General features: G+C 35.3%; 1 protein-coding gene across 1 annotated transcript in view; it reads right to left on the reverse strand.

Moving 5' to 3' along the window:
* The window catches only part of LOC139976312 (importin-13-like), a 75,898-nt gene that overhangs the window by 12,412 nt on the left and 37,186 nt on the right, over window positions 1-26,300 (reverse strand). The window contains exons 20-26 of the mRNA XM_071984994.1: window positions 24,942-25,181; window positions 24,055-24,192; window positions 23,679-23,775; window positions 22,182-22,234; window positions 21,572-21,697; window positions 18,161-18,250; window positions 17,762-17,943 (exon numbers count right to left, since the gene is read on the reverse strand). Of these exons, the coding sequence (XP_071841095.1) occupies window positions 17,762-17,943; window positions 18,161-18,250; window positions 21,572-21,697; window positions 22,182-22,234; window positions 23,679-23,775; window positions 24,055-24,192; window positions 24,942-25,181 (926 nt within the window). The remainder of the gene's footprint in view (window positions 1-17,761; window positions 17,944-18,160; window positions 18,251-21,571; window positions 21,698-22,181; window positions 22,235-23,678; window positions 23,776-24,054; window positions 24,193-24,941; window positions 25,182-26,300) is intronic.

Below are 26,300 nucleotides of genomic sequence, written 5' to 3' on the forward strand. Positions count from 1 at the left end.
ACACACAACAGGTTAATATATTTTGTCTGTATTATACAAGAGTAAAACCAGGCAAATAATGCTTCAGTATTCATATAAATCTCTCTTTAACAGACACTGTATCACACACAACAGGTTAATATATTTTGTCTTTATTATACAAGAGTAAAACCAGGCAAATAATGCTTCAGTATTCATATAAATCTATCTTTAACAGACACTGTATCACACACAACAGGTTAATATATTTTGTCTTTATTATACAAGAGTAAAACCAGGCAAATAATGCTTCAGTATTCATATAAATCTATCTTTAACAGACACTGTATCACACACAACAGGTTAATATATTTTGTCTGTATTATACAAGAGTAAAACCAGGCAAATAATGCTTCAGTATTCATATAAATCTCTCTTTAACAGACACTGTATCACAAACAACAGGTTAATATATTTTGTCTTTATTATACAAGAGTAAAACCTGGCAAATAATGCTTCAGTATTCACATAAATCTATCTTTAACAGACACTGTATCACACACAACAGGTTAATATATTTTGTCTTTATTATACAAGAGTAAAACCTGGCAAATAATGCTTCAGTATTCACATAAATCTATCTTTAACAGGTCACTGTATCACACACAACAGGTTAATATATTTTGTCTGTATTATACAAGAGTAAAACCAGGCAAATAATGCTTCAGTATTCATATAAATCTATCTTTAACAGACACTGTATCACACACAACAGGTTAATATATTTTGTCTGTATTATACAAGAGTAAAACCAGGCAAATAATGCTTCAGTATTCATATAAATCTATATTTAACAGACACTGTATCACACACAACAGGTTAATATATTTTGTCTGTATTATACAATCTGAGTAAAACCAGGCAAATAATGCTTCAGTATTCATATAAATCTATCTTTAACAGACACTGTATCACACACAACAGGTTAATATATTTTGTCTTTATTATACAAGAGTAAAACCTGGCAAATAATGCTTCAGTATTCACATAAATCTATCTTTAACAGACACTGTATCACACACAACAGGTTAATATATTTTGTCTTTATTATACAAGAGTAAAACCTGGCAAATAATGCTTCAGTATTCACATAAATCTATCTTTAACAGACACTGTATCACACACAACAGGTTAATATATTTTGTCTTTATTATACAAGAGTAAAACCTGGCAAATAATGCTTCAGTATTCATATAAATCTACCTTTAACAGACACTGTATCACACACAACAGGTTAATATATTTTGTCTGTATTATACAATCTGAGTAAAACCAGGCAAATAATGCTTCAGTATTCATATAAATCTATCTTTAACAGACACTGTATCACACACAACAGGTTAATATATTTTGTCTGTATTATACAAGAGTAAAACCTGGCAAATAATGCTTCAGTATTCATATAAATCTCTCTTTAACAGACACTGTATCACACACAACAGGTTAATATATTTTGTCTGTATTATACAAGAGTAAAACCTGGCAAATAATGCTTCAGTATTCATATAAATCTCTCTTTAACAGACACTGTATCACACACAACAGGTTAATATATTTTGTCTGTATTATACAAGAGTAAAACCTGGCAAATAATGCTTCAGTATTCATATAAATCTATCTTTAACAGACACTGTATCACACACAACAGGTTAATATATTTTGTCTGTATTATACAAGAGTAAAACCAGGCAAATAATGCTTCAGTATTCATATAAATCTCTCTTTAACAGACACTGTATCACACACAACAGGTTAATATATTTTGTCTGTATTATACAAGAGTAAAACCAGGCAAATAATGCTTCAGTATTCATATAAATCTCTCTTTAACAGACACTGTATCACACACAACAGGTTAATATATTTTGTCTGTATTATACAAGAGTAAAACCAGGCAAATAATGCTTCAGTATTCATATAAATCTCTCTTTAACAGACACTGTATCACACACAACAGGTTAATATATTTTGTCTGTATTATACAAAAGTAAAACCAGGCAAAAAATGCTTCAGTATTCATATAAATCTCTCTTTAACACACACTATAATGCACAACAGGTATTACCCAACATCGCATAGCAATTTAACATGCAAAAAGAATCCCTTAAATGTTTGCACTAAAAGAAGATTAAATGAGAGAGTCACAAAATTAATTTCATTTGAGTCTCCATGTTTGTGACAATCTTCCTTGAATTAAATTACTTATCATTGAGTGGTTTCGATTGTTACATGGTTTTATTATTGAACTGCGCAAAAAACTTGATCACAAGGTGCTCAAAGCAAGATATATGTACCAGTGCTCAGAGAACAGGCACATAGTTGGTCTATGGGAAACCCCATGAAGCTTTATGGGATTCCCAGAAACGTTTGTAGCAACTTTCTTTTTCAGATCATACAAACATACTTTAACTCAAGTGCAACAGTAAAACATAAGGCAAGTTTCCCTTTTGGACAATTGCAACTTACATATATATGTCAACAACGGTTGTGATGAAGAAGATCAAATAAACATATCTGAACAGTTCTATTTCATTTGAAACAGTAATACTAGTTTGAATTTCCTTCATATGTAAGAAATAAAGACTAGAAGAAATCCGAGAGTGACTCAACTGAACCACTTTTGATTAAAGGAAAAATGAAGGCAGGCATCAAGACAATTTATATCATTCAGTAACCTCAAAATTATCTGATATTCAATTTTAAAGTGAACCGCTTTCTGTTGGACGAATATGCTCGCTTTAAAAATTGGCTCCTAAGGCTTCACCACAATATACAGTAAGCCACCATTGATTACGTAATACACTTGAAATTCCATATTGATAACGTCAGGGAGGAACAACTCTCTAACAATGCCATTTTCTGTGACTCCCTGTGGAAAATATTCAGCTGTTGTTGCAAGGGCTAGAACTTTCGGCCTTGCAATTCGTATAAGCCCAATGCAGTTTAAAATATTAACAAGGCATCTGAAAGTCATTATTACAAAAAAATCAAGAGTTATTAAGAAGGCCCAGGCTACGCTAGACAAGAACACTAAAGGTAAACCTAGGGTATGCTAAAGTAACATCAATAATGTAGGCTGAGTGTAACTTTAGTTGGTGATAGATTACTGAAGTTTGGCATTGTGTTCATTAACATCAATCTTTAGTTTCATCACATGTGAAGGTTTGAGAAGAAATCAAATCTCTCAGTGACACTGTGTAAATCTTCATTGCATAAACAGCAAGCCTTGTAATTAGGTGTTAATCAATGATCTACCATGCTTTTATCAGTGGAACAGGGGTATAACTCAAGCAATGCACAAGGCTTACTCTTACGTAAGGGTAATATTGATGGTGTTCTGATATTGGCTAGCCAATTGTGGTGTAGTAATATCTTTTGTTGATTCCATACCTTGGATTGCTGCTATCAGGACATTTGAAAATTGCCTTGTTTGCTGATTTAAAGCCTCCAGAAACTTCTGATACTAAGGTTAGGCCCTTTTTTTGTTTTGATGGTTGCCAGAAGTTGCTAAATGTGTCTTTCATTTCAACGCGAACGTTTAGTTCAGTACACTCCACTATGAAGCCCAGTAATACCACAAACAGTACAGTAGCATATAATAGGTATGGGAATTACCAGGTAAGTATTAGTAATGCGTAGAATGGGTATAATAACAGGTATGAATATACATCATGCGCAGAATCAGTATAAGAATAGGTGTGAATATACGTAATGCAAATAATAACAGGTATGGTAATATGTAATGTGCAGTATCGGTATAAGTACGACACACCAGATAACATTATAATGTACTACGAGGATTGAGCGCAGAATCGGTATTCATACTTTAGAAGACAGTGCTACTACTAAACAGGTATGAATATACGTATTGCGCAGAATGGGTTTCTTTCCAAAATAACTTGTTAGAGCATTTGGCAAACTACGTGCGTGAAAAGCAACTTGTGAGAACCATTTGGTGGGACACTGTAGTTTGCGAGTATGGTACAACTATGCTGGCCAATGTTTTAAAGCAATTAGCCGTAGCAAAGTGTGGGTATTATTATAATATGTGACTTGGGAATGACCTTGATTTGTCAAGTAGCAGTCTGTAAAAAAGAACTTGGGGGGTTTCATTTCTTTGAAATGGTATTCTCAAATGTTAAAGCAGCATTTTGCATCCTGGACTATGATATTTCTCAACCTCACTGACTCCACTATGCCATAACGACATACATAACTAGCTTATCTATTTATATTTTACTTCAAATGGTGGCATAAAAGTCGAAAAAATTGCAACTTTCACTTTGTTGTTCTCCAAGATATTTTCCGTTGCGAACCCAATAAACCTCGCCCATAATATGAATATTTAAACACTATGAACGTCATTGACAGATACGTAATTTAACACCACGCTTGATTTGTGTACAGTCTATATGGCAGTTGTACCAGGGAGTTGCATAACAACTCCCGACGCAAAGTCTTGTATCTATTTTTAGCAACGGCTCATAACTAAACCTGCATCTCTGATTGGTTGAATTCAAACTAGTGGGTTTGGGAACTGAATGCGATTAAATTTTGTATGTGGAATACTCGCCAATTAACGTTTTTGGCAGGGAAAAACTTGGCTAATATCTTAATTTGCTGTTTTGTGATTTGATGTATGCAAAAAACTCGATGGACATGTCAAAAAAGTAGAAAACGGCGACCAAACGCAAAATGCTCATGAATAAACATACTATTCACTGATTGGTGGAATTCAAACTAGTGGATTTGCAGATATGAAAACTTTGTCGAGGACACTTTTACTCGTTATCGATATATATCGTTAATTACTCGCTAATTAACGCTCTTGGCAGGGTGAAACTTGGATGGTATCTTAGTTTGCTGTTTTATGATTGATACATGTAAAAAAATCGATGCACATGTTAAAAAGGTGGAAAAAAGCGACCCAACGCAAAATGCTGCTTTAAGAGAGTAACATCTTAGAACCGCAAAAGCTCTGTGGCATCGTCAAAGTAGTGAGATAGAGACCAGATTATCCCATCAATTAGTTTTGTATGGATTGTTTTAAAACTTAGATGAAACTTTGCCTATCTCTCTGAAAGTAGGTAGGGGTTTGTTTCTCAAAATAAAAGAGGATGCATCCGCAGGACACAAGCAATTTGAAGATTTTGCATCCCTGGCCAAAGCATTGCGCCCCACAGAATTGCGGACGCAGAATCCTGCTTTCTAACAATGCTGACACCTTCAGAGAAGTTGTCTACCTTGAATCAACAATCCATTCTAAAACAATGGAGATGAAAAGGTACAAACATTTGATCATTGTCTGATGTTATCTCATTAAGAAGGTTAATGTCCAAACATCAGTTCTAAGTCTTGAATTGCAAGCTTGTGCAATCACTGACATCATAGTCTCAATTTAGCAAAGTCAAGATTTATTATACAACAGGAGTGGTTAAAGACGAAAAGTGCATGAAAAAAAAAATAGGATCATGCTGCTAACATTTGATTCCACCAACACTGGGATTAAAATCAGGCACTCCAACATTAAAACATGATAAATTAATGATATGTAATACATTTTACTTTTATTGGCCCAATCCATACACCATTCCACAACAAAACACAAGATTTCAACTAATGGTACGTTTTTGATTTTTGCTATTTTCTTGCTAGAGCTTGACAACAACATGTATGAAAATGTGTAAAGATACAAACATTAAGAACCTCCAGGAGAGCATGGAGCAATAACCATTCAACTAATGTAAAGGTTTGAAATAAACTTATCCCTTAGAACATATAAAAAGCTTTCCAACCCAATGCACACATGGAAAGCACATGTGTTATGATTTAAATGAAAAAGGTCCAACCCAGGAGGTGTGAATGGACCATAAGATCATTATATGTCTGGTCCCTTCAAATTTAATTCTAAACAAGCTGTGGGATTCCTTGAAATATTTTGATTTATAGTTCATTTCCTGTGGAAAATACCTACAATTGTAGTCTCATCAAATTTCAACTCAATGCCTCTGAGGTAGTCATAAAATGACTTTCTACTAATAAAACTTTGGTTGATAATGGATAACTGTTTATTTTGAAATGTTATAAAATGGGAACTTGGTATGTTATTTATTTCCTGACTCCTGTTGTTAACTCAGTTGAATAAAAGCATGTAACTTTTAAATGATACTGAGAAACCATCATAAAATTGCAGACATGAATTACAGTAAACATCTGTCTGTGGCTGTCCTCCTCCTCTATTCCTCACAGCTAGGCTTGATGCTGTAGGATGATGATGTCTTTTTTAACTTTCATTGCTTTTTTGAAGTACTCATCTCTATTACGGGACCTAAACCTGGTGCCCTTGGCAGAGAGGCGCAGACAAAGTAGAATCATCTTATTTGCTAAGGGCATCTATGGTCAGGCTCAGATCCCTATTGACTGCCTAAGAAAGCCTCTGCGTAGGAGTCGGAACATGCATGATATGCATTTCTGCCAGCTGTATGCCAGTACAAATTGCTATAAGTATAGTTTTTTTCCAAATACAATTAGGGATTGGAATAGTCTGCCTTCAGACCTCATTAGTAGTTCCAGTGGTTCTGTGAATCCTGTCACTTATATCAGTACTCGGGTCAGATCTAATTAATTACTCTCTTGACGTGTGTGTGGTGAGATATTGTCCCTTTTTGCGGATGTGTCACCGTATCGAAGACGAAGACGAAGTAAGAACTCATATTATGCCCGTTCTACAAAAGTAGGGATTAACATTTTATGCATACTAAATGGTGTCTTTATTTGTTGACATGAAAATCGAACTCATCGCATAATTAATAAAAAATCTCTGATTTTAGATTTACTGTGTAGATCTCCAAACTTCCAGTCAATGAAGTAAGCCTCACATTGAGTTCCAGTGTAAGGTTACTGTATAAAATAGTTTGACAACTTTATGTGTCCTCTGAGTTACTTACTTTGGCATAAAAATTACCAAAATTAATTTATTTGAAGTACATTGTTCTCTCACCAGCGAGAGATCACACTGAATTTTACAACAAGTGCATCATATTCTGTTCTTTCTTTGACTAAGTCTTTAGATAATAGACTATGTAGCAAGTTATGCAACCAAGTATAAATAAAACTACATCCATTTACACAAACTGGTGCAATATTAATGTTGCGGACCGCAGTGAGATGAAAAACAAACACTTAAAGATGTGGATTCTCCTAGGACATATTACTTTATATGGCAAATAAAGTATCACATGGTTTAATATTTTTAGGTCAGTAGTTTATCTTAATCACCAAAATGTTAAGTGATAAGAATGTGAGGTTTCCCGTACATAGCATGCACAAGGCTAGGAGAATAAATCCTTTGCTACTGACTATGCTGCTAACAATGCTACTAGTCACTATGCTATTCACTATGTTACTAACAATGCTACTAGTTACTACACTACTTACTATGTTACTAACAATGCTACTAGTAACTACACTACTTACTATGTTACTAACAATGCTACTAGTAACTACACTACTTACTATGTTACCAACAATGCTACTAGTTACTACACTAATTACTATGTTACTAACAATACTACTAGTTACTACACTACTTACTATGTTACTAACAATGCTACTAGTTACTACACTACTTACTATGTTACTAACAATGCTACTAGTTACTAAACTACTCACTATGCTACTAGTTACTACGCTACTCACTATGCTTCTAGTAACTAACAATGCTACTCACTATGCTACTAGTTACTACGCTACTCACTATGTTACTAGTTACTACGCTACTCATATAACTAACAATGCTACTCACTATGCTACTACTGACTACGCTACTCACTATGCCACTAGTGACTACGCTACTCACTACATATGTTACTAGTTACTACGCTACTCACTATGCTTCTAGTTACTATGCTACTCATGTTACTAACAATGCTTCTAGTGACTATGCTACTCACTATGCTACTAGTTACTATGCTACTCATTATGTTACTAGTTACTACGCTACTCACTATGCTCCTAGTTACTATGCTACTCATGTTACTAACAATGCTACTCACTGTGCTACTAGTTACTACGCTATTATGCTACTAGTTACTACGCTACTCACTATGCTTCTTGTTACTATGCTACTCATGTAACTAACAATGCTACTCACTATGCTACTAGTGACTACGCTACTCACTATGCCACTAGTGACTATGCTACTCACTATGCTACTAGTGACTACGCTACTCACTATGCTACTAGTTACTATGCTACTCACGTTACTAACAATGCTACTAGTGACTAAGCTACTCACTATGCTACTTGTTACTACGCTAATCCCTATGCTACTACTTACTACGCTACTCATGTAACTAACAACGCTACTCACTATGCTACTAGTGACTACGCTACTCACTATGCCACTAGTGACTATGCTACTCACTATGCTACTAGTGACTACGCTACTCACTATGCTACTAGTTACTATGCTACTCATGTTACTAACAATGCTACTAGTGACTATGCTAATCACTATGCTACTAGTTACTACGCTACTCATTATGTTACTACATTGCTATAGTGACTATGCTACTCACTATGCTACTCACTATGCTACTAGTTACAATGCTACTCATTATGTTACTAGTTACTATTCTAATCACTAAGCTTCTAGTTACTATGCTACTCATGTAACTTACAATGCTACTCACTATGCTACTAGTGACTACGCTACTCACTATGCTACTAGTTACTATGCTACTCACATTACTAACAATGCTACTAGTGACTATGCTACTCACTATGCTACTAGTGACTACGCTACTCACTATGCTACTAGTTACTATGCTACTCATTATGTTACTAACAATGCCTATCCTATATTGCTCCTAGTATCTGTCCTTTAATCATATTTCCTCCAAAAAGAACTTTACTCCATCAATTCCTTAAACCAAATTTCTCAAAATGGTTCAGAAAATGCAGTTTCAAATGTCCCAAGAGTGAATACTTTTGGAATTCCATACCAAAGTTATTCTCTAAAAAGACAGGAAAACATTCCACTGAATTAAATTAGTGCACAGCATTGTAATGGAGAATGATCATATTTATGGAATAGAACAAGTCATATAAGTGAGCACTGTGCAAACACATAGTATTCTCACAAATGTTATCATTTGCTATCATTACAAGTTTGGTAACATTAATGCGAAAATGCCCCAATTCTTGCAAGCCTTGTTATGCTCGGTGGTCCATTTGGAGAGAAACAGGTGGTACTAACAAACATGTTCACAGTAAATTCAACAAGGTCCCCAACCCTCGCTGCATTTGCGTCACCTACTATCACCTTATGGATTTTGAAAGACAACTAGGAATAAGTCGCCACATGGATGATAAAGAATATCACCAACGCCTGGCTTCACCTTACTTTACAACAGATACAAAAGTCCTATGATACCAAATACTAAAGACTATTGCTAAAAAGTGCCAATATTGTGGTTGGAATAACAAAAACACCACAAGTAAAAGGTGGACATAATTAGTTTTGTTTACATCCATACCATGCCACATTCATCAAATCTATTTAACTTTCCATTCAATTTAACAAATTTCTCAACGTTACAGTCTCTGTACCTTGAAAGTTATCCTATCGCAAACTGTTGTACCAAACCTCACACAATGTCACATTCAGATAGGCGTTCATACTTAACAGTCACAATTGCTTCCCATGGCTACTTTATCTTGCAAGTTCCAGGTTAATATTTTAGCATTTTATAAATGGCTATGGTAGCACACAAGTTATCCAGGCCTCTCTAACTCCAGCTTTATCATGTAGGGTACTTCTCTTCACTACATTCACATGCAACTCACTTCTGTGGATATTATTGCTTGACTGTCTGCTTCAGGTAACTATATACCTTTCTTAAAGGGATAGTCTGGTGGTTGAATATGATTGCTTCTTAAAAATGCTAGAAACTTTGTTCATCTTTAGGTGAAAACCTCATCCCCATAGCATTTTAAATGGTAAAGATATGAATGTCTCAAATGTTGTGATATTTTGTGAATGGCAACAGTAAAGTGAATGTCATCATCACAGTAATTCAGCTGAAAATGCTTGTGTTCTTCTTTGTAAATTCAACTTAGTTATACATTCACAAAGGAAAATATATATTTATACAAAATGTTGCATTTTGATGACATTCAAATACAGAGAACCTTGACAGGTTATCAAACTTTCCAAATATGTCAGGTTTCAAGGCTAAAACAACAAGAGGACTAAATAGGAAAGTAATGCTTTTGAAGACCATTAGCCGTGATGACATTACAAACCACCTACTTTGATCAACTCTTAAAGACCAACTATGGAGACTTTTCGATGAACATAAAATCCCACCATTTTTCATGTATGTAATCCTTAACTGACTCCAATTACATTGCTGTAATTAACTTTACCAATTTCGGACGTTAAATAAGTGAAAAATGGGACGAAAAGTCAGCTTCTATTTCAGACATTCCTGAAACATTCCTAAGACATCAGGTGACCATGTGACGTCAACGTTTGTATACCTCACTCACAACTATACTTTTAGTGTGTAAAGTAGTATACTTGAGCTGCCAAAAACACCAACGATATTACTCCTTTTTCCTCAAAATGTCACAATTCTGTGTTGTTGGAGGTTGCAGTTATACCTCATCCAACAAAAGCATCAGCTTTTTTAGATTTCCGAGTAAAAGAACCGACGTAAAACGCCGCAGACTTTGGATCAATTTTTTGAGATCCACGCGGAAAGATTTTTCAGCACCCGGAGTATCTCATGCCCATGAGTCCACATGCATGACCCTGCTTCTGTGTATGCTGCAAATGTCTCATTCTGTGAAAATTATATACTGTCGATAGCTGTGTCGGACCATGGTCGGACATAGCTAATGTGAAATTGACCGTAAACACGCCCTGGACGTCCTTACATGTAACATTATATCACGCAATTGACAGTAATATATTTACTGTAAGAGATGACCGTATATATATACCGTGCCAAGGGTATAGCATTGTTAGTACATGTACGGTAGTTAGTTACAACTCTCGCCGGCGTTGGCTCACAGCATGTGTAAATAGCCATGTTAGGATTTATCTATTTCATTTGTTGTATTCCAGTATCGTGAGTTTGTGATACATGTGTAATATTGTCCGTTCTGTTTATTCCGACATCTGCATGTTCCAAGGAGTTGAATAAAAACGGTAGTATGTAGCGATCGGACGTTTTATTTCGTTAGTGACTGTCTTGTGATTGTGGGATGTTAGTACTGGTCAAGGCCTGTTTCAACTAGACCTAACTCTATGGAATTACACAGACTCACGGTAGTTTTTCGCCCAGGATTGAACAAGAAACGTGGATTAGGATATTCACTGCTAAATTTGTTTATTGACAGGATACTTTTTCTGTGTTTGTATACTTTTGGATATTAAAACGAGTAAGTACTATGTAAGTATATTGTACCGTACGGACCTATTGACGCTACGCTATGTAAAAGATGCCTCCATTTGAGTGGAAATTTTGCTAATAAAATAAGCAATTTAACTAAAATTTCTGCTTATAATTGTCTTAAAACTTGTTGTTAACCTTCATGTGTTCTTGTTTTAAGCTAACAGCTTTTCAAACGCTCGAAATTGGAAGTCAAAAACAGTACAATTGTTCGCTATCTGTGTACAAACAGTGCCTATATCAGCGTTTGATTTTCGCGGTATACAAACTTTGACGTCACACGGTGACCAGAGGCTCCTTTGGGTCAATCTCTGTTTTCAGACATTCCAGAGGTTCATGTCACGTGACTACCCAAAATGTCCATTTTCGTGGTCGTTTTTGATGGGTTATAGTAGGTTTTCGAAGATTATTTTTTACACATGTTGATTATGGGTATGTAAACTCCTAAATTAATGGAAAATCTCAACCAAAAAAATTGCCTCCATATTTGGTCTTTAAGGAAGAATCAATGGTTTAGCCAGCCAAAATAACTGACAAACAATGAACCATATTGAAAGTGTGGGACAATATAATTAGGTGGGTTGTTCAAGTGTGGAATATTTTCTTTTCCAAATGAGATCACAATGTCTGCCACTAGAACATCCCTTTAATAGTTTTGCATTTTCATCTTAGCTTTTGTACCTTACAGTCCCCAAGCTACATGACTTCAGATGCTATTACTAAGTTACGAGCCACTTCACTGCTTTTGTTCTTAAAACAATTGCTGCTCAGTTTACGTTCCTTTTGTCAGCAAGAAAGATACCCTAACCCCTTAACATGCCCTTCCTCCTGACTTAAAAGGAACAGGAATTTTTACTGTTTCTAAGACCTTTTACCATAAAAAATTGACAATCTCCTGGGAATGAATATAAGTAACATAAAGTATTTGGACCATATATACTTCCTAGATCATTTCTAAAAGCCAGACTGGTAGGGTCAAAGGTCAAGACACATTAATGTCAAAGAAGATTTAAGGTTGTAAAATAATAGGAAAGACAAACTCTTGTGTCATAAAGCAAAAAGTGTGAAAAAAAGAAGAGGGCAAGAACTATGAAGGACATCAGAATGTTGCTAAGCAATCAAAAATAGAAGAGAAAACTTAACTGCTGTCATAATAAGAAAGATGATCTTTTGTAAAACACCCAAAAATATGTGAGAAATATAGGGGTAAATGACACTATATCCATATGCAAAGAGTAGAGATGGTGGGTGTGGGAGAGGCTCATCAATGTGATCTCTTATCTTAAAGGAAACTTAGAAAGGATTAGACTAATACAGATCTGGAGGGTGTAGGCTCACTGGCTAAGACTAGGCCTAATTCATTCTTTTGAAACATTCTAATAGCAACCAAATATTGTTTAAAACTTCATAAAGGCAACACCCTTGGACGACATCCTACACATCTTGTCCTTGATACTCTGTAACGTATTGTAAACATGTTGTAAACATGCTATATTTTCCTGTTGAGTTTCGTGTTGCATTCATGGAAGACCTCATTGGCTGTGCGCTAGACTCGCAAATCCAGTCAATTTGACGAAAGAATGAAAGTAATATTGAAATACACCCTGGACTGCCCAAATGGTTTAAGTATTTGAAACATTTGTGCCTTCAGTCATTTTTCAAGTCTTGAGTTCTACAAAGGATGAGGTACAAGGTGGAAAAGCAAGGTTCATATCGGCAACCAAGGAAGAAGTATGTCAAAAAGGCCTTTAAACTTATGACGAGTGTTGGATGGGAGGGGGGGGGAGGTATTGCCACTTTACCTGTTTTAATGCACATAGCATATCTAACAAGAGTAAACGTGATTTACTTGCTGAATGCAATTACTAAAAGCATATGACTTCTTCCACAAAAGTTGAGAGGACAAACGTGAAGTAAGACATGTCCTTTGATTATCTGTCCCCTAATTAGAGCCTATGATTCTATCTTATAAATACTTGTCTAGATACTGGTGTTTGTTTGCTGCAATTCTCCCTGTCAGTTGGATCATTTTTGTAGTAAAGGTCAATTTCACTAATTTGTTCATTGTACTTTGTCCTCCTTCACAAGAGGTAAACAGTCAAATTACAATGTCACTACTGAAAGACTACAAGAGTGCATTATCATATACATTCTTTGCATTAAAATATTGTAATTGAGAAGTCAAAATCCATTCACTTGGGATCATCATATCTATTACACATTGATATCTGACCACAATGACAGGAAACCAGGACCTGAAGGAGTGCCTACATATGAACAAGCCTCTCAAATATTAAACAAACCAAACTATTGTTTCTTCTGCTTATACAACCACTAAGATTAATCCTGTATTATAACCAATGAAATCCTCATAACCATCCCTCAATATTAGTGTTCTTACTTACTATGCAACAGTTCTCCATATTTTGAGGGGGGTAACATTACAACACAAAACAGCCAGGTCCAATCAACCAATGCTTGAACCTAATGATGCAATTGAGCATGAACAATAACAGCCAATGGGAGGTGAATACACAGGAGCAGTTCAAACGTTGATCTATCCAGCAGCAATATAAGCCTGCTAATAGTTAAGGTATAACTTCCTGGCAACACATAACATCATGAGTCACTATTCGCTAAACAGAGAGCCAACTGAAGTAACATCAAACTATTACTACACAATAATCACTAGGACATCATACAAGCTTACCGTGATGTACCATCAGTACATGCTGATTGTTTGTGAGAGTATTGCTGCAAGTGTTTGTTACATTAATTAGAGATTTTAATACAATCACAAACATTGCAGGGCAACGACTGTTTAAGTGGGTAAAATACTGCTCAATTCTTTTGAGGTTTTAAGACTATTCAGCCTTTCTCAAGTAGAAATATTAGCACACAGATACAGTGATATCTCAATGTCTGCCCGATTCTACCTCAAACAACCTTCCCAGGAGAGGACACTGAGGATGTATATCAATCATTATCCACAAAGTGATCTACCTTTAAGACATATAAGAGTTATCCTGACACAATTTGAAATGAGGTCAATAAATGGCAAACTAACTGAATTTTATGAGTAGTAAACATGTCATGAGTTAGAACTGTCTGTGTAAATAACAAAATTCAGATGAAATACAAGGTAACAGATACCATGTTTCATTGATTAAAATCAATCAATCATTACTCTTTTTCCAGTCAAAAATGAAGAATGAATTAACAAAGGTGTATATGAGTCAACACGTTCACAAACTTACAGACCTACAAATTGATAATTTGACCCAATAAAACAAGACAATCTAAAGTGACTGTTTCTTTGATTAAAGCATCTCACTCACAAGGGACTTGATTTATCAAGACCTAATTGGCAATTATAAACCTTTCACTCCTCTTTAGTTCTGTATCATGAAATAGAAAATAAAATGCTGACTGGGAAATTACTATCATTTATATACTAACAGGTATTTGATCATATATTTAGTTATGGTTAATCTCAGTTTTGTACCACTTCCCAAAACTTAATTGTGCATGGGGTGTTTGTTATAATACCGAGCATGTTCTAAAGGAAAATAGTTAAAAATGCCAGTATTTGGTAGAATATATCATGAAAATGCATGAATCTACAACTATGCCTAGATAACATAAGTGAGTGCTTTCTACTTACACCTGCAGTAGTTATTGTGAAAGTAGAAATAAATGAGCAGAGAAACGATTACCATTGATATTTTGTTCTTCCGAGTAGTTCTTCTCATTACCATCAACATTACATACAACAAAACAGTTACCAAAGCAAATAATGGTGTTTACAATGTAACTTCTCATGCCATGTTAGGACATTTAAACAACAACTATAATGTTAATTTCATAACTCTTTCCAATTATAACTACAGTACTTCAAATGATTAAAATGAACACATGCACACAGAGACAATATATATTTATTAAATAAGCAGATATACCTTTGTCTAGGTCACTGTGTTGATAGAAGATTCAAGCTGGACAAAGCAATTAACTGGTAAACAGTGCGTATAAATAGGACTGCAATAGCAAATCACTTTGAGTGAATCTGGTGGGAATATAGCAGCACACTAAACTACTGATACTACTCTCACTGTAATATAAACACATAACAAAGAATCTGTGTTCATTATAATTATTGACTATTTATAAAGTTTGGTTATTCAGTTTTGATTGCATTAATATGTAGTTTCTTTAATAGTAAGATGGTTTCCCTGAGCAGTCTGCAAAGTTAAGGTCCCAATATTACAATACCTTCCACTAGAGCAGTTTAACATTGTTAGTATCTATTTAATCACTTCTAGTCTGTCAATATAAAGTTTGTATACTCCAAACAAATTTCAATCGTTCTACTAACAATTCACACATTCGTCTGTACTTATTGCAAAACTTGGCTATGCCTTTTACCTGGTTTATAAACACATATGCTACTGGTAGTAGAAGAACTAACAGAAGGGCAAACCCTTTCAAGGAAAACCAATTTGGCAAACTAACATGTGCATTATTTGTCCTGGAACTAAAGCTCAGCAACTATAGTGGAGTAAAACCATAAATGGAGCATCCCTTTGATAACCTTTGACACTATTCTCTGAAGAACTAAGGCCATGACCTACTACTAATCTATTGTAAATTGGCACAATTGTTTGTCTAATTTTGCAGAGTTCACATTTCAGCTACAGATTAAACCAAAAGTTCCGTCTGCAAGGTCACTACTCAGTTCAGCCAGAAACAATGCAAATATGACAGCAGAATTACTTTTAAATGCAAGAGAAAATAGGGTTTCTAACACAACCAACGGGATGTTGCAACTTCCAGTTTCCCTGACTAACATTTCCTCTCATTCTCAGGAATAAAGTCTGAAAAGCATTTGTACTGTTAGAAAACAGTCAGCACAGTCAATGCATGAGAGAAAGGATTTTACTTCTTCCATTACTTTCTGAACAAGAGTTGAAAACCAATATTTCAGTAATATATTCTCGGTCAGCAAGCCCTCATGTAATCAGCAAGAATAATGTATTGCATGAGCCAGCATTCCATACCAAGCCATGAAGTTCAATCATGGTTGGTGTGGAAGAGGTAAAAGGTGACAAGTACTAAAAGGGGAACTAAGCATTACATTTTAAACAAACATGTTCCTACAAGTTGTTAAGCAATTCTGTACACAATATTTTCAAATGCCCTATGGTTGCACCAAGCTCTAATAGGGATATGACGCTTACTGAGGACTTACCAATGGTTTGAGACTTACAATCTGTGAAACTACAATGATATCTCTCGCACACTAAAGTAAATGTGGGATATCCACACATCAAGTATGCTACTCATCCTAGGTATAATATTAGTTATCCTATTTACAAGATTTGCAATTTATTGAGAGTTGGCTTCCCATCTATACCAACATTCTGGATAGTAATGGGGATTTACATACAATGTATACAGTCTAAATGGTAGAAACCACGCTGTACTATTGGAGCTTGTGTATTCACAAGGCTTTCATGACTTTGCTGCTGTATGTTGAATTACTGCATAGACAAGCTGAATAACTTTGACTCCTGTTGACTTGAAATGACCTTCTGTTTTATCTGAGATTGAGCTAATGTGTATAAAGCTTTGATCTCAATTTACCTGAAATAAAATTTTACTGTCTCCTCTGATCTTCTCTTGCAGTCTTCCCCACCCTCTCCACACACTTCCCCGCCCCCATGTATGTCACCCATTCACACATGTATGTTACTACAATAAAGAAATAGTAATTAAATCACCCATAGTGACCATTCTGCTTCAAAGCAACAGTTCTTAGTGATAGCTGCAGCTAGTAGCTTAAATAAGACATATACCATGATTGAGACTAGCAACTAACTTTTGGCTTTACGAATAAACACTGCCAATGGTCCTTAAAGAGACATCTGTGCCTCCTAATGAGATGTTCATTGTTCCTAAGCTGAATGGCCAAATATCTCTTGTAGAATAAATGAAAGGTTCTTCCATTTTTTCTCCAGGGCTCTTCTAGTGCAGGAAAGATTTCCTATACTGTTGCTAAGCTTTCATCCTTAAACTTTCACTGAATACAAAGAACTACAGTGAACCCATGGAACCTCTACATGGTATGCAATCTATTTTTATCCTTTTGAGGGCATAAAGGTGATACCAGGGGCCTAATTTTCAGGAAGTATATACGATCAACACATGGCAGAGATCATATTTATAATCTTCATATGAATAGGAAGCTCTTCACAATTCATGAGGTGAATGAATTTACTTACCGGAATAAAGACCTTCCAAAGTTTATTCTTTGATCCTTGGAAACCAGGGGAAGCTCAAATTGAGGGTTTGAAAGCAGTTCGTTGATCCAGGTTGAGAATATTGGAAAGCCATCCTTGACCATTACATAAAGAACATCTGCCATATTCTCCACCGATCTCCGAGCAACTGCACCACTTATCCCCTGAATGGTTGAAAAAACGATTTCAACAACATTACACACAATGACTAACCAACTTTGAAAAGTCATATAATTGCTCATCATCAAAATAGAGACATGGCTCCCTAACACCTCCTCCTACTTCATTGTTAACTATAGATACAACAATTACCAAAACATTCTACTTTTAAAACAGTCTTTGGCAAGAAAAGGCAGTCGTATATAGGTACAATGTAATTACCTTAAGAATGATCTCCAGCAAAGACTTTCCTTGTTGCTGTAAACACTCCTGAAGTCCTGAATGTTTGCCATTGTTTGTAATCCATGCTACCTGTTCAACCAAAACGGAGAAAGTTTTACAATCAAGGTTATAAGATTTCAAAACCACTATTGAGGTATTTCTTATTTGATCTTTCACACTTAAATTATTGCGAGTCATTTTCAATTGGTTGCAGTAGTATGCAATGTAGTTTAAACATGAAGAAATCATGGCAGAACAATTAACACATTAAGAAATCATGGCAGACCAATTAAAACGAAGAAATCAAGGAAAACCAATTAAAACGAAGAAATCATGGAAAACCAATTAAAACGAAGAAATCATGGAAAACCAATTAACACGAAGAAATCATGGCAGACCAATTCACATCAAGAAATCATGGCAGACCAATTCACATCAAGAAATCATGGCAGACCAATTCACATCAAGAAATCATGGCAGACCAATTCACATGCAGAACACATAGCAGACCAATTCACATGAAGAAATCATGGCAGACCAATTCACATCAAGAAATCATGGCAGACCAATTCACATCAAGAAATCATGGCAGACCAATTCACATCAAGAAATCATGGCAGACCAATTCACATGCAGGACACATAGCAGACCAATTCACATCAAGAAATCATGGCAGACCAATTCACATCAAGAAATCATGGCAGACCAATTCACATCAAGAAATCATGGCAGACCAATTCACATGCAGAACACATAGCAGACCAATTCACATGAAGAAATCATGGCAGACCAATTCACATGAAGAAATCATGGCAGACCAATTCACATCAAGAAATCATGGCAGACCAATTCACATCAAGAAATCATGGATAGCAGGTTTGTTGTTTGTGAACACAATTGCATGGATGCTACTTACTAGTGTTTTCATATTCCCCAAGTGACATGGCAGCTCAACTTGGATATATTAAAATTTATATAGTAGGCTATGTGTGTATTTTAGTAAATGCCTATAGTGGAACTGAGCTCAATGACGATAACTTAACCTGTTTTAGATGTCTTGTGTTGTAGGGTGAGGTAAAACAAGTATGGCCTCCCTATATGCCTTTCTTATTCTTTAGGACTACTTTGGCTTTGGTTGCTATGAGTGGAGTTTCCTTCGCCATTTTCAAACTTGTAATAGAAAGTTCTTTCCTTATTTATATCTTATGCACAGAGCTTTGAAGGTGACACTGAGATATCCAGATAAATAGCACCACTATGTGCCATTTTGAACACTAAATTACGAACTGCACCCAACATAAATAGCATTATCTACAAAAGAGTGGTTCCTCATTTGCATCACAAGAACAATGGTAGGAAATTGTCACTGACTGTTCTATTATTTTTGTTACCCAGAAGCCAAATAAGTCTATATGAGTTTTCTCCTGTAACTTTTACACTACACATGACTGTCCATTGGCTTTAATAAGAAGTAAAATTTATGATCTATGCATGTTAGAATCAAAGAGAAGTTTTAAGCCATTTTCTTGTAATGAAATACCGAAGAGTGACTCTTGTTGATACAATGCAATTCAACATATTGCAGGATGGCATGAAGTACTCAAATTGGATGTTTACCAACTACAATAGAATATTTCATTCCACCCATTAGTGATAGCTGCTTAGTGTTACGTGTCATATCAAGGATACTGGCAATCCTTACTACACATGTCCCTGTACCCACATCTCACAAACTGACTCTGCACAAACTAAAGGGCAAACATTCAACAAGAACTCTAATTGAACTTGCAGAGTTACAAGACAAGAAGCTGAAAATAGTTCCTGCAGCATCAGCAGTAATTTGAACAAGACACAAAGTTCCCTGGTTCAGTAAACTCAAATGACATAAGAACATGACAGATCATTATAACAGATCATGATTAATAGCAGTACGTGAAAGAGCTGCAATGACTAGTGCATTTCTGCGCTTACAAACAAGTTGCAAGCGTTCTTGGCAGTTAGTTTCAGTTTAACGATTATTCAACACATTTTTTTTTCTTGTGTACAAACAAGCAAACTCCTTACGGTGATGCACCCATTGTTACCACAAACTAATGAGTCACTTATAACTGATAAACGAGATAACACTAATTAAAGTCAATCCCCGACAGTTGACAGGAAAGGTTGAACTTCAAGGGAATAAACTGATGTACAGTTACACTGACATGGATAATATGGAGATGAACATCAAACAAGAACTATGTTTCTTTCTAGCTGATGTCATAGCAAAGTCAACAAATAATTTCATGTTTTGTGATTAGGATAACCTTTAACCAGCAGTGATCAAGTCAATGTCCTAGCTATAACAGGGCAGAAAGCACATCATCAGATATAAACACAACTTGCATTAATTGATGGCAAACATTGAAAAAACTAGAATCTTTTCACTTCAATAGCAGTTGTTATTCAGTGACATTTTTTTCTCTGCACAAAAATCAAATCACTTCAATGATGTGAGAAGATGTAAAGACTAATACATAAACTTTGGGTAATTTACAGTGGCCTAGCAAAATGAAGTGTTACAAAACATTGGTATTCTATAATCCTAGGTTTGCTGATCTCTGTCTACATCAAGAAAGGACAATGAGAGATGTTTACATAGTATAGAGATCAAACTAACTGAAGTTGACCTCAATGTTGTCTTTTAAATCCCTGATGTGCTTCTGTGGGAGCATCCTTGGGTTCAAAGATCAACAGAGCATTGTATTAAAATCAAATTAATGTTTATCTCCTCCCCTAGAGCAAACAATTCCTCTGAAATGACCTGAAAATGACTTACCAGATGATATAAATGAGCCATGGCTTCATGCACTGATATAAATTTGTAGAATGACTCACAAAATAATGTTCAAAGATTTCATTATGAGAAACTGCACAGGTATGTTCTTTAACTCCTTCAACGTGTTCACAAAACATAAAAATGAATGACCAGTTTAATCTTGGTTAATTGTGAAGTAAAATATAACAAGGCAACAAGCATTGTTGCGACCATGGAATCAAACTACTGAAGGACTCTGAAGAATATAATGATATGAAACTTATGTGGAGGAGCACGGAAGTAAGCCCCTGCCTTATTTCCAAATCCAAATGGGTCACTTCAATTTGAATGTCAAATTTTATAAAGATATTGCACAGGAATTCCCTTGTTTGATGTACCCCTTCCCAATCCCCCATCCCTTCCTCATCTGCATAGGAATGCAGTACTTTGGTATATAGATGTTACAAAACTCTCAAGGACTTCTGCTCTCAGTTACGGGCAATAAACACAATTGCTTGTTGAGTCTGATAACTGTAAGTGATATTGTTTGGATTCAGTATTTTTACCAAGTTGGTGTTGTCATAATAGCAGGGGGACAAAAGAGGGTTACTTACAAAGAAAGCACAAGCTGTTTTAATGGTATGGTCCTCTGGTAATGTGATTGCAATTAGACCACACTGGAACAAAGAAGGCAGTTGAATCTCTGGGTTGGTCAGCAGGTCAATCTGCTTCCGTAATATCTACAAGTAAATTATTGACAAATTATTGGAATTATCTGTGCATTGTCCAAATATTTCATCAATATTTATAAAATGAAAACAAAATTAACACTACTTGTTGCTGATTCATTCTGCTCAATCTGATCATTGACTGAAATATTTTTGATAAGTAATTAGTTTCAATTTCAGACCGGCAGCAATGAAACCACTTATAAGAAACATTGTCATTTAGTGGCACTGAGACTAACAGAAACACAGCCCAAACAAGGTATTACAGATACAGCTATTGCACATACAACAAGAGCCTTGAGGTGGACTTGGACTAGTTTGACTTCCCTCACATCCATTCTAGACGACAGTGATTCTCAATAAAAAGAAATGTAGTCAAAATAATAAATTGGAAGGGGGGGGGGGAATGTTTTTCACTTCTTGGGAACAATTCTACTTTACTATCTTAGAAGTCTTACTAGCTTTTGCCAAGGCCTGCTAAGTATTCCTAACTTACATTTTTGCACATTGATAAAAAACCCTGTAGTACATCTGTAGAATCCCTGGCACCTGTAAACAAAGAGGACAACAGTTAGGTACAGTAATTATGAATAATTTCATAGTGTTCATACAAGGTTCATCATACTAACCATAAAGAGGTACATCACACTCTTCATACAGAGGTTTGGTTCATCATACTCCTCATATAGAGAGGTTTGGTTCATCAAACTCCTCATTTTGAGAGGTTTGGTTCATCATACTCCTCATATAGAGAGGTTTGGTTCATCATACTCCTATATAGAGAGGTTTGGTTCATCATACTCCTATATAGAGAGGTTTGGTTCATCAAACTCCTCATATAGAGAGGTTTGGTTCATCATACTCCTCATATAGAGAGGTTTGGTTCATCATACTCCTATATAGAGAGGTTTGGTTCATCAAACTCCTCATATAGAGAGGTTTGGTTCATCATACTCCTCATATAGAGAGGTTTGGTTCATCATACTCCTATATAGAGAGGTTTGGTTCATCATACTCCTATATACAGAGGTTTGGTTCATCATACTCCTCATATAGAGAGGTTTGGTTCATCATACTCCTATATAGAGAGGTTTGGTTCATCATACTCCTATATAGAGAGGTTTGGTTCATCAAACTCCTCATATAGAGAGGTTTGGTTCATCATACTCCTCATATAGAGAGGTTTGGTTCATCATACTCCTCATATAGAGGTTTGGTTCATCATACTCCTCATAGGGAGGTTTGGTTCATCATACTCCTCATATACAGAGGTTTGGTTCATCATACTCCTCAGAGAGAGGTTTGGTTCATCATAATCTTCATAGAGAGGTTTGGTTCATCGTACTCCTCATAGGGAGGTTTAGTTTATCATAATCCTCATACAGAGGTTTTGTTCACGAAACTCCTCAAAGAGAAGTTTGGTACATCATACTCCTAAAAGAGAGATTTGGTTCATCATACTTTTCATTGAGTGATTGGTTCATTGTACTTCTCATAGAGTGATTGGTTCATGGTACTCCTTATAGAGAGGTTTGGTTCATCATTTTTTCCCAAAGAAACATTTGGTTCAGCATACTCCTCAGAGAGAGGTTTGGTTTAACTTATTGTTCATAGAGAGGTTTGGTTCATCATACTTCTCATAGAATGCTTGGCTCATTGTACTCCTCATAGAGTGGTTGGTTCATTGTACTCCTCATAGAGTGGTTGGTTCATTATACTTCTCATAGAGTGGTTGGTTTATTGTACTCCTCATAGAGAGGTTTGGTTCATGATACCCATCATAGAGAGGTTTGTTTCATTATAATCATGGAAATCTTAATCTAGCTATTCTATTTCTAGCCTGTTAACAGCACACAATTGATTTTGTAAGAGATGCATCTCAAAAGCTGGTGGTATCACATATGAAGCTACAACAAACAGTAGCCAATTACCACCAGTGACTGAGTGGTTAAAAACAGCATATACAATAGTTAAACTGAATAAGAAGACATACCTTGTGGAAGTAGGGTAAAGGTTTTATTACAAAGTTGAACTAATAAACCATGAACAACAGGCTTAATATCTTCATCAGACCCAAACAGGATAAATATCTGAAACAAAGACAGGAACCAAACAAAGTTACGGTATGTATACTTTAAACAGTCAAATATATTTATGTCATAAATACATGCGACTAAGTAAGACAAGTTTTAACACAATTGTAATGGATAATGTTTACTTAATATGAGTGATCAAAGTATTTTTTTCTCTCTGTAAATGTTAGCTTCATGAATACTTATGAGGCCAATGAAAAGACAGATTCCAATAAAGTTCAAATTTCAATAGCAAAAGTTTAACCAATAATATTGCCTTACAAATACAACCATTACCTGTTCAGCTAACTCTAAAACGGAAGATTGTGGAATGGTAGAGTAGATCTGACCAATAAGCTGACAAAGATGTGATGACATCGGTTTGAAATCATCCAATAGGGTGCGACTACACCTTTGAAGTAAGGAACACACAGCCTATCATCAAAAAAGAAAGATATGAGATAAACAAAACAACAAGCTATGTCATTGTATCAATGACCGACACTACTTTGTGCCAATGTGCATCATGATGTTCAATTGTTAACATTGGCTAAGCTTTACTTTATGAGCTGTACAATGTATAGAAGTATAAGGGTTTTTTTGTGTGTAAAAACTGAGCTCCTTTCAGTATTGTGGGAGATATTATCATATTGTTACACATATTTATATAGTTGAATCCTGGAAGGGGCTGAAAGTTTTTTCACTGTTCTGTACATATATATATATATCTATATATAAATCTATCTATATATATATATATATATTTTTATATATATATATATAATTGAAATCGTAATGAGTTGGAAAATCATGAACAGTGAAAAAACTCGAACCTTGGCCTCCGGCTTTATATCCGGAAACCCTAACCACTTATCTAGCGTCATACTTTCATTGTTACATTTTGTACTTTTCATTCGACTGCCAAGTATTGCTGACAAAGGTCCCAGGGGGACCAAAAATTCCAACATATTTTCTAAAACTTTACTCCTTATTTGTCAATTATGAGTCATATCTTATTTCTCTGGTTTACTCTAATAATATTTCTTTTGGAATAAACTTGGTTTTTCTTTATATTACACGATACTCCTCTTCCATTTCTAAGAGTTTTATTACAATATTTAGATTATCGATTGCAGATAACCAGATTTAAAGCTAAGAGTCAAAGTTTCCTACATGGTACCTACCTCTACAACTCCAGTATCTTGCACCCAAACATTTAAGACTTGTTCAAGTACAGGAAGAATGGATGGTAGAATCAGGAGGACTGGCTGAGGACCAGCAGCTGCTGGTAAGGTTATCTTGGAGGTCTCATTGTCTGACTCCACATCATCCAGGATTATGTCTCGTTTCACATCCAAGGAATGACATAAGAAAGCCAGCATATTTAACTTTGTAACAATTGTAGATTTATTGCTAGGAGAAGGCTGCAAGACAAAGTAGGCAAAGTGAATGAAATAAAATACAATAACATTTGTCAGAAAGTAGAGCTGACAATCTATTTTCTTTTAGTGTACCGTTTTAAGACATCTTTTGAGTAAGTACAGTGTTTACTCTAGTCCGTACTAAAAGGCTTAAAAGTCAATAACAACGTTATTCACTGGCTTGACTTTCCAATTTCAAATAATGAAGCAAAAGCTTGAAATTGTTGCAGTTTTCCAACTTACATGTTACATGTGATTCATCATACTAATAAGAACTAGAAAGCATAAAGGCAAAGGGTTTCCTTGCCATATCATTTGCTCAAAATTCCACTAAACTATAGGGTTCTTGTACCCTATAAGATGGACCCATATACCAAATATGAAGTTAATCCACCATGAAAAGTTTGAGTTACTGTGTTTAACATACATCAGGTGTCACATACACACACATACACTCAAGCCATCAACAATTATGGAAAGATTCCTTTTGCCTCCAGGAAGGAATCATTTTGTTTATTTACATATTTAGGAGGATGTCTAAATTGATGAACAGCATCTTACTTTAATAAAAACTTATTAAGGTTTAGTAAGATTACCAACCTAATGGTCTGAGTAATCTAGCGCCCATCTGAAAGAGTTCTAGATAATCTAAGTGTTTACTGTGGTAACTTATTGTGATATAACACAATTTGAAAGAGCTTAACAGCGTTTGATTCCAGTCATTAACATTGTTAATGAGTCAGCAGGGAGACCAGCCTCATATGATTCTATAAGACCATGTCATTGGAAATGTTTCTTGTTGTGTTTTTAATTTTCTGTGCTGAACTGTTTTGGTAGTGACGTTTTGGTTCACTGGACAAAAAAGGAGATGATTGAATTAGTGAAATTGTTTGACACTTTTACCTCGTCTTACTTTATACAAGATGTAGCAGAGAGAAACAGGGTAAACTGTTTATTGAAGTTCTTGAAAAGCCATGGTAAATAAAGGTGTCAAAATTGAAACATCTGACGGAACTAGGGCAGTTTGTCCCAGGAAGATCCTACTAAAATACAAACATCTGCACCTTGGCTTACCTGTAATCCAAACCCACACAACTTTCATCAGTTTCACAATAATTTATT

The sequence above is a fragment of the Apostichopus japonicus genome, chromosome 2 (assembly GCF_037975245.1).
Source record: "Apostichopus japonicus isolate 1M-3 chromosome 2, ASM3797524v1, whole genome shotgun sequence".
Taxonomy (NCBI): Eukaryota; Metazoa; Echinodermata; class Holothuroidea; order Aspidochirotida; family Stichopodidae; genus Apostichopus; species Apostichopus japonicus.